Source organism: Chaetura pelagica, unplaced genomic scaffold (assembly GCF_000747805.2).
Source record: "Chaetura pelagica isolate M959 unplaced genomic scaffold, ChaPel_1.0 scaffold166, whole genome shotgun sequence".
Lineage (NCBI taxonomy): Eukaryota > Metazoa > Chordata > Aves > Apodiformes > Apodidae > Chaetura > Chaetura pelagica.
Window position 1 is genome coordinate 2,620,713 of NW_009953758.1, and position 11,143 is coordinate 2,631,855.

The 11,143-nt window shown below is 37.0% G+C and overlaps 1 protein-coding gene across 1 annotated transcript in view; it reads right to left on the reverse strand.

Annotated features, from left to right (window-relative positions):
• ADK (adenosine kinase) overlaps positions 1–6,865 on the reverse strand; it is a 269,180-nt gene extending 262,315 nt beyond the window's left edge. The window contains exon 1 of the mRNA XM_010000749.1: positions 6,798–6,865. Within this exon, the coding sequence (XP_009999051.1) occupies positions 6,798–6,853 (56 nt within the window). The 5' untranslated portion in view covers positions 6,854–6,865. The remainder of the gene's footprint in view (positions 1–6,797) is intronic.
• Between the last annotated feature and the right edge of the window lie 4,278 nt (positions 6,866–11,143).

The window sequence follows — 11,143 nt, forward strand, 5'->3', positions numbered from 1 at the left end:
TATAACTCTACAGTTTGCCATAGCTCATATATGCTAGGTAGCCATGCCCTAGTACAAAAATTGCTAAAGAAAGAAGTCCAGGATTTTATACAAGCTAAATTTTGCAAAGGTGGCAAGATGAATTTTTGTGGTGGTTTTTTTTTTCCTTAAGTAAAGAAGATAGCTCATGTGATTTCCCAGTCCAAGCTTCTGGAATTACAACCTAGTTTAAAAGTACTACAGATATCAACATTGAAATCGTATGTTATCAAGATACACATCCAAAACAATTAACAGATGCATTCTGCTTAGTACTTAAGTTGTTATTTAGTACTGCTGTACCTAACATCAAAAGCACAACTAAAAGCCAAACTAGCTTCAATGAAATGCAAAAATGAAATCACACCAATAAAATTTGGTGGAAGGTCTTCCATCTCTTTTTCACATAGCAGCTCTACAAAAAGTTTCGAAAGACACATGAGATTGCAGAACACTCTGCCTCTTCTACTGGAAGGCCAAGGAAATATAAATACTAGAAAATAAAATATTTACACTGTAACTGTAGTTCTTGCAAGAGAACAGATATATTATGCTAGCTTGAAGCCACATAAGAGATACTGGGATTGAAACATCTGCATCACCATGTACCATTTTTAGTTTTCTATTAACTTTATGTTAGTTAACAGTAGTTGAGACTGTGTCCCACCTTTACTTCGAGGGGTAAGACACTGAATTTGGTCATAGTTTTGATTCTTGTGAAAGAAGATGACTGCACACTTCCTGACGAGAGTGATAGCATAATTGTACAATTAGCTTTATTGCCTATCTTCCTACTGGCAGGAAGACCATGTTGCCTAAAAAAAAATAAGAATCAACCACAACACTAAAAACATAGCCTCAACAATACAAGGATTGAAAACATGTCCATGGTAACATTTGTATTTCTTTAACTTCTTGCTAATGTTCACTTGTTACAGCTTCTTGTATTAGGGAGTTGTATGCTTCCCTTTATGCTTTACCATGTGTGTCTCTAATTAAGCTTCTGTTGAACAATCTCTTCTGTTGTCACCTTACAACAAGGGAAAAAATGCAAGAAAAAAATAAACTCTTGTAGCAAGCTGGACAAATAACCACCCAGAATTGTTTAGCCACAGCACCCTAGTCTTCATCTGATAAAATGACAGACATAAACCTATAAGTTTAAACTAGAACTAAAAATGAAGACAATTTGTACGTTAAAATGAATTTCATAGAATCATAGAATCTTAGGGGCTGGAAGGGACCTCGAGAGATCATCTAGTCCAACCCCCCTGCCAGAGCAGGGTCACCTAGAGTACATCACACAGGAACGCATCCAGGTGGGTTTTGAATGTCTCCAGTGAAGGAGACTCCACAACCTCCCTGGGCAGCCTGTTCCAGTGCTCTGTCACTCTCACAGTAAAATAATTTTTTCGGATATTCACCTTGAACCTCCTATGCTCCAATTTGCACCCATTACCCCTTGTCCTATCACTGGTCATCACTGAGAAAAGCCTAACTCTGTCCCCCTGACACTCACCCCTTACATATTTGTAAACATTGATGAGGTCACCCCTCAGTCTCCTTTTCTCCAAGCTAAAGAGACCCAGCTCCCTCAGCCTTTCCTCAGCAGGGAGATGTTCCACTCCCTTAATCATCTTTGTGGCTCTGCGCTGGACTCTTTCAAGCACTTCCCTGTCCTTCTTGAACTGAGGGGCCCAGAACTGGACACAATACTCCAGATGTGGCCTCACCAATGCAGAATAAAGGGGGAGGAGAACCTCTCTTGACCGACTAACCACACCCTTTCTAATTCGTGCAGCTTGTAAACACAAAGGTTTTCTGAGTGCAATTTTGAGTTTTCCTGAAAGATGTAGCAGTTTGTAGCATTTAACACAAGTCAAAATAAGAATCTAATGGCATAGCAGGACATACAGCACAAACATTTACACCAGTGACTAATGAATTCATCATTGAATCTCATTATAATAATGAAAATAAAAACCTACACAAAACACTTTCACCGAAATATTCTATTTCCTATTAAATGTGGGGAATCAAGAATTTGTGAAATGAAAAATCTTGGTCCCCAGCTCTGCTTTGAATCTGATCTTATCAGGGAACTGCAGGCTTCATGACATCCTGAAGTCTAAAACGTAGACCTTGTCTCCAGTAACTTGGAATATTGATGGTTCCACCCTGACAAAAATAAACCAGCATTCAAACAGCTGGTTTCTCTTTCTCCAGCCCCTGACTAAAGAAAAACAAGAACACCAGTAATTAAGAGGAAGACAGGCTGCCTCCACCCTCTCCCTGTGGTTACAGCAGACACGATAGGTCCAACACTCCAGAAAGGAACAGAACAAGATGAGACAGCATACAGAGGAGGCCTGCACGGGTTTATGTGTCACAAAGTAGAAGCACAGTATCAGAGATCAACAGCAGCAGAAGCACCTCATAGCTGAGGTTACAGTTAGCAGGAAGACTAATGTGGTATTTGTACATTGTATAGGGACAGCAAGTTACTAAAAACAAGTGTAAAACATAGTATCTAATTTCAATGGAAGGACAGAATCCTTCTCATCTTAATACACATACCTTGGGAAGAAAAGCTATTAAGATTGCAAATTGCCCAACCTGAATGCAGCAAAACCAATCAAGTACTAATGAGCATTATAATTTACTTAAATATCTACTTTTTAAATAACTAAAGTTTTTTTAAAAGCTGAAGGTACTCCAACCACTTCAAAAATGCTATCACTAAAAAGCTGTCTTTAAAGAAAAAAAAAAAATGGGACTGTGACAAACAATTGCTAATTTTTTCTGAACTTTTCTGTTCTTCAATTCACTAGTGATCCAATTTTTTCACTATATTACCACAATAACTAGAAAAAAACTCTATCCTTTCATATGCTGTTGGAAATTTTGGCTTAGGGAGGTAGGATGGGAATGGAAAACAAAATTAAAATTGCATCTTATCACCCTGCAATCAAAAAGAATGCCTAAAACCATACCCAGAACATTAATGTAAATTTTTATCTACAGTATCCTAAATAAAAATCAATCCTGTAATTGTGCAATAAGAAAAAGCTAAGATTAAAAGTTTTCTGTGCCACCTCCAAAGACTATCTGGTTTGGATTGACTTCAGTTCTCTGCTGAGAGACCCAGCTTCTTCCATCAATGACATATTCAGCAAGGGCCCTTTCATTTAATATTATTGCCTAGTTAAAAGCAAACTCACTTAATACATAGAGCTCTTTAGAGCTTCTTGTATGCATTGAGGAGTCAAAGGGAACCCAGTATTTCATCATTTGCCTTGTAATACAACTCCCAAAGTTTTGTTAACCAAATTTTTAGTTGGGAGTGAAGGGAAAACGCAGATAAGGTGTATGTGTGTCTGCCACGTGTCTCCAGGTTATTCTAAAGAAAACAATTAAACCAAGAAATAGACATATTCTATTGGCATGTATTAAATTAGCAGGTTTTCTGAAGAAATGGAATACTAAAAAAGGAAGTTTGTGATTTGCAATTTGTTACTACTGAAGTATTTAAGAAAGTGAACACACACAATAAAGGTAAGAGATAACAAGGAGTGGAGTATTTCCTATTCATGAACACATTACATCTTATTTTACAGGTAACAAGTTACAAGCTCTTCTATATTCATTGCTCAAGCTCAGTATACCTGAAAAAATCTAAGCTACTCATGCAGAACTTTGTCCTTTCATAGGATAAATAGTCTCTTCCAAATGGAGCTTAACTAAAATCTTTCACTTGTTTAAATTACACATTTAGCTAAACACACTAAGAGAAATTATCAGGCTTGTAGAAGGCTCTAATTATGTCGACAGGAATGATACCAAATCTATAGGTACATTAGCACCACAAGGATCTTTTTAGGGCAGCTACCATTACCTAAGTTTCTGTAAGCAAACACTTAAGTTTTTTATAACTTCTCAGTAGTCAAATGATGCAATTTGTCTCAGCAGTTTCAACAATGTTCTATGGTCATACCCGGGGATGAGCTACAGATGCAACTCAAAACCCAAGATAATAGAGAACCATAAGATGTTCAGCTTCTCTGCCAAACCAGCCAATGTAGCTGATATTTTCAGCAGTGATCTTTCACAAGGATAATTGAAACAATGGCAGATTATATAGCAAACTATCTTAAAGAGAAAAAAAAAAAGGGTAAATTTTCAGGTATAATGACTTTGAAAATTATTACTATGTACTTTACATACATTCAGCACTGTGCAGACATATAACACAATTCCCAACTCAAAACAATGAAAAAACCCACTAACCTGTCCTAGAGGGTTGATGAAGAATACAAAGTCCAAGTAAACACAAAAATTAAATTGAAAAGTCTGCAAGTTTTTTCTCCCAGATAAATATGGCAGCAATATCTGTATCTGCACCTTGTGTACTCTTTGATCCTGCAACCTCCTAGTACAGATAACCATTTGTCTTTCTGTCTTCAAGCTCACTCCAGCATGTGTTTTTGGGAAAGGGATTGTTTTGCATTAAAAACTTAAGACTGTGTTGAAACCTGAGTTTGGTGAGCAAAGAAAGGATCACTTCTGACTTCACTGACAGTATGCATTGATTAATCTTGCAACATCAAGTCCTTTATTCTGACCCAAGGTATTTACTCTCAAAATCGGTTATACAAAAGAGAAGGATAAACTAACAGAAACACTGATAAAGTTAATATATAAAATAATTATGGGTGTTTACATTTAAACTCTCCTTATTTCACTAAGCTGCCTTCTCAAGTAAGGACCCAGGTGGCCCTATTTCCCTATTAAACATGGCCATGCAGCTGAACAGGTGAGAGACAGACTGCAGAGTTACTCAATCACTGCCAAGATACCAAGAGCTGACAATACGTAGCTAGCAACAGATGCACATCTTCTTTGACCAGAAAAATCAGATACTAGGCTGGTGTAATTGAAAACTTTTAAATGCTTCACAGTCCTGAAATACCTATGTTATTGCACCTCCCTGCAGTATTTGGGTAGATTACCTTATTCTAGCAGTTGTTCTACAGTTAGGTTTGCTATTTAATCTTTCTTCATGAGCTGAGGAAGCATGGGAACTTACTCCCATTTCAGGGTGTATTGCAAAAGGTAGTTGGACTTAAGAGTAGGAACGTGTTTGTATGTAGTTAAATGGACTACTATGCATACACTCATAAACAGGGAGCTAGAAATGAAAATCAGGTAGTGTGGAAGAGCTAGACAAGCTTCTCAGGTTTCAGGTTATTACCAGAGCTATCACACTATCCACAGGTCCCCCGTGAAACTTGTTGGAGGACTGCTTATTGCTTTAAATAAAGCAATACTCCACAAAGGCATTTTGGCAGTAAAGAATTGCTCACAGAGCAAATGCTGTTCCAGGAACTAGTTTGGCTTGACTGACAGGACTCTAATTTGAGTACAGAAGACTTCCAATTTTTAAATTAAATTTAATTTAATTATGCAGAGCATATCAGATGCAGTGAAAAGCACAACACACTCTTGCAGGATTTCACTGCTGCAACATAGATCCCACCACCTCTTTTACAACAGCCATTTGTAAGGATTAGTTGGGGAATATTGCTGGGTTGGGGGTGAAGGCATTATTTATGTTCAGAGAATGGTTTTCAAGTTATTTCAATAGAGACATAAGGCATAGAATTACATCAGGATAATTTATTTTCTCAGCAATCAAGTCTATGTCTTGAGTATTCTAAGTTCCAGATGTTTTTGAGATTGATATGCTCCATTACATTCTTGCCTTTTGCCTCCAGCTTATAATATTCAGGCTCTCACTTAAACACACCTTTAGATACAACCTGAGTGATAAAACAGTTGCAAAAAACAAATTATTGCTTTTAAAAGCTTCAGAACAAAATACTGTGGCTCACAGTACACATTCACAAATAAAAACTCTGTGCCTCTTCTTTACTGGGTGATGTGAAATGTATTCTTGTCTCAGCATTCCTATTAATAACTACAAGAGCAACTAAAGAAAAAATTATTAACAGTTTAAAAATTAAATAAAAAACCGAGCAGTCTGAAACATGAAATGGAACTGATCACTTGCAAGCAAGAGAAACAAAGGCAATAACTCGAAGAAAGTGAGTTCGTGCAGAAGGATTTAAAAGAGCAACTATACTTTACATCCCTTAAAAAGACACATCTCTCTCGATCAGATAATAAGTTTAATGCCAACAGCAATACACAAACAGCAATTCAGTGATATGGTTATATGAATGATAGCACAACAACTAGACTTAAGCAAGACAACAAACCACATGGTAAGAAGTGGTCCTGTTGTCGACTGATAAAACTGAATATTAAAAAAGAAGGCACCCTTGCACAGCTTTTCTTGGTGTATTACAGAAATGGCTTATTTGGTCGAAAGTCATCACTGAAGAAAGAAGAATGCTATAATAGAACATCTAAAGTAACACAAAGTATTCACACTACCTCTTACCTAAATCTGACTGACATTGATGACTGCTTCCAATTAAAGGCCAGCAAAGATAGCATGAAGAGACTAAATAATTGCTAGAAAACAATAAGTAGCAAAACCACACGAAAACACTGATGTTTTTCTATTTACCACCACTGTTTCATACGCCTAGAACAATCAAATAACTGATACAATGTTGGCTTCCTTCAGCATAAGGCCAGAATCCCACAGAGATCTGCACAAACTTTGCATTACACAAGCAGATGGTCCTGCATTTTTTCATAGGCATCATTCTGGAAACAAAACTGACATTATAAGATTAAAAATCAAGACTTACTTGTCAAGGAAGTCCTTGTCCACAACTGCACAGATATCAAGCAGAGGATTTCCCATTCCAAACAGGACATTTTCACTGTAAGAGAATCAATTATTTTAAGTTAGCTTAGCATTAGTTTATTGTTCCTAGTGTAATACACTAAAGACTTTTTTTGATAGAATAAAAGTTTTTCTTGAATACAGCTAAGGAACAAAAGATACACATTTTGCCCAGTATGGCAGTCACATGGAGACCTGGCATATAGGCAGAGTCAAATTTGAGTGAAGAACCATCCTACACAATTTTTTTTTATCAAGATACAGACTGCAAGTAGTCAAGAACATACAAAGGTATATACTCTGTTAAGCTGTCATTGACTCAGAGCAGCTCTTGTATGAATACAGGCTGAAGGAACTGGGGCTGTTCAGCCTGGAGAAGAAAAGGCTTCACGCAGTCCTCACAGCAGCTCTCCAGCACCTGAAAGGGGCCTACAGGAAAGCTGGGGAGAGACTTCTTACAACTGCATGTAGTGATAGGACAAAAGGGAATGGACCAAAACTGGAAGAGGGGAGATTTAGGTTAGACATTAGGAGGAAATGCTTTAGTCTGAGGGTGGTGAGACACTGGAACAGGTTGCCCAGGGAAGCTGTTGAAGTTGTAAATGTTCAAGACCAGCTCAGATGGAGCTCTGAGCAATCTGATCTACTGGGAGGTGTCTAGGGGGGTTGGAACTAGATGCTCTTCAGGGTCTCTTGCAACTCAAACTATTCCATGATTCTATGATAAAGAATCAATGCTACATGCTACACTGTGTAGTCTAAAAGGAATGCACGCAGAATGCATGTAATACCAGATTTTAGACAGGGGGAGTATCAGACAAGGTTAATGAAATTCCACTGAGCAGACTTAGTTGCTGAGTTTACTCTGCTACCAACCAACAATTAACAATTTAAGCCTGTTTTAACAAATTGAAATTAAGACATACTGGATTATTCCGCATTGTCAGTGACCTTGAACAGTGTAGCTGTCTACAATGTATGTACTTTTTAAATAATGTGAAATTCATTACCGTGACTTTGGCCACACAGAAACAAGACATCAGAGAGACTGTAAACAGCTGAGAGAGATAGCTTTAACCTTTTTTTAGATTAATTCAGAAACTATGTGTTACATTTTCCTGAATAGCATGTACTTGGGTGATAATGTAGTAATACCAAAGGATTAGGTACACAGTCTAATGTCAAGTAGGAGCAAAGGCAGCTGTTCTCAAAGACTACACAGAACTATATCCAAACCCATCACATTCCTTGCTGAGCTAACACCTGCTGCCTGCAAATGACAAGGCAAACCCTTCATCTAGCCACCTTCAGTATAACCACCAAATACATCTCCCTCTTGAGTAACAAGTATTTGCAGAGAACACATATTCCCTGTCTCTCCATCCCCCAAAAAGTAATACTGCCGTTGGATCCAACATCTATCTGCAGTTTATCCAAAGCTGCAGAAATGTGTTGGCTGAGTCTCAAAGAAAGTGAGTTTTCAACTCTTGTGGCCCATTTAGAACAAGGTAAATGTTTTAAAAGACTCAACATCTACCTACTAAATGACAGATACTTGATTCCTACCCAACAGCTTAAGAAAAAAATACATACAAGAAGCAGAAACCAAATTATACAGAACATTCCCATTAATTGTGTCCAGAGGTTGCAAACTCCTTCTCTTACTTCCTCTCACAACTGCTATGAAAAGACCTTAGCTGACAAATATTTGTCTAATACGCAGCTCACTCCTGAGATAGGTAACATCTGCTTACTAAAAATCTGTAAGACTCACTAAATACTTCTCTCAGCATGGAAAGAAGTATTGATTGTTCTAAGTAGCATAATCAAATTAATTCTAGCAAGAAGAAATTAAGAGGGAGAGATATGACAATTAAGACAAGGACAGAGGGGATTGCAGCTGGAGCCCCAAGACAGGATGTTCTCCCCTTTTTAAAAAACGTGTTCCATCAGTAGTATTACAGGACTAAGAACAAACCAGAATTTTAAGCATTGAATGCAGATTTGTCCTGAACTGTAAGCTCCTGTACTTGATGCTTAACTAATTCTAACATTCTGCGAAATTCTACACATCAACAATTTTACACTTACCCTTAAGAAAAAAATAATCATATAATGGATAATTTCTATATAAGACAAGTATCAGCACTTACATGTGCTGCCAGGAAAACCTCAAAAACTCTTGTAAATACAGCTGATATGTTAAGGTCACTATCTCTGGAGAAGTTACTTTTTTCAAGTGAAAAGTAAAATAGGAGTTACCAAACATTTAACAGGCTGCAGAACATACTGGTCAATATACCTGAAGCAACAGAAGAGCAGCTTTGTACTGGTTTAGGATCCAAAGCAGCTCTATTGAGCAAATTATGTGCATATAAACTGCTAATATGCCAACAGCAGCAGAACTACCACTTTCAGTTTAATATAATCCAGGCAGCTCTTTAAATTGCATAGAACAAGTCCTTTTCCATCCCCAAACCTTCCTTCTACCACAGTACTTTATGATAATTCCCATTTAAGTATTCCAGAGGCTGTATAGTATGATGTCATCTGGGAAGGAAAATATTAAAGCCAAGGGTAGCTACACTAGGCTAGTAAGCATAGGTTCAGAAACATTCACCTGAAACTTCTGGGCAAAGCCTCCCCAATTTCAGTATAGTTATTTCGCACAAACATAGGATAGTAAAACCTGACAACTTTTCAAACATATAGAACTTTAAGTACCTTAACCGCTTGATTTCTATGAAGAAAAGAGGTACACAGGTTGATAACAGCTTATTTTTGCAAATACATGAGCCAATATATACTAATTACTAGCCTTGTGTTTCAAATTACATGTATTTCTACATTTTCAGTTGTTTCAGCTAGATGTTTGAATTAACCAAATCCCAAGGAACTAGAACTTCCGTGCTTAAATCTAGATATTAACATTTCATCATCATAAAGGGAAAAAAAGGGGGAGAAAAAAGTCCACACACTTAATTTTTTACTGGAGACTGAAGTTGTGTCATTCCTTGCCTTACAGTGTGTTTGGTAAAAACACCTTTTTGGCCAAAACAGGAAGATACTAAACTATCTCCTTCCAAATCAGAAGCTTTAAAAATTCAACAGGTTTTAGTAGACATTTAAGATGACCACTGTGATCAGCATTTTCTGATACAACCTTTGTGAACCACAATCTGGAAAGGCTACTGTTTTAAGTGAAATACTTGGCTGTGTAAATCTTTAGCCCATTCAACCTGATTGGCTAACATTGGCTACATCTCAGTGCAGTGCAAATCACCCTTGCCTTATCGAGGGTCTGGAAAGTATCTGCACTGTTACACTACCGCATTTTTTGTGGTACCACATAAGATACAGCAGTTTCTTCACTACAGTTTGTGTCTTTGTAAAAATATGAATTTAAAAAAAAAAAAAAAAAAGCCCTCCAACAACATATACTCCATAAAGCCACATATTGTAAAAGCATAAAATTAAACATAATATTTAGGATCCTGGAGAATGCTAAGTTTACTAGCATCTGGAGGAAGAAACAAAGATATTAAATGGCTACATCCTCACCAAGTTTAACACTTTCAGTAGCACATGTGAACCTTACTGGCCTGTGTGTGCTGTTCAGTCACACTGGACACCCACTTTGGTTACAATTACACAAATAATTTCTAACCAACTGGACATAAAATATAGCAGCAACAGCTTCCTGAAAGGTAAGATTTCACAATACATGGGTTATTTAAGAAATACACCTCTGCAACAGACACAGAACAAACACTTAAGAATTCCACAGTCTGCTCGACTCTCTCCAGTCCCTTCTGTTGCACAGGATTCTTGGTATCTAATCATTTGTGAAGGCTGTTCGTGCTTAACTCGATTAAACTATTGCAAAAAAAAAAAAACATTTGGCCCAGTGCTTTAAGAAACAACTGACAGCTCCTCCACCCACACTAAATAAAGGCATATAATTGACCATACACAGCCAGTGGATGTGTATGTATACATATGCATACACATACAGAGTACATATATACCTGTACAGTGTAAATATATTTTTAAAACCTAAACCAAGAATAATGTTAATACAAACATAAAACTTGTTTGGTCACAGAAATACAGTGTCATCTAAAAGGCAAAACTATAGGAAAAAAAGGCAACTTTCTTTATAGAAAGCTTGGATGTACACCATATCTGCATTTCAACCTCTCAACAACAATTTAAGAGTTTGTCATTTTAACTCTGAACTAGATTAAGAGTTAGCTGCAATTTAAGTTCAATCAATGTAATTAATTAAATATTAATAAATTTTCACCT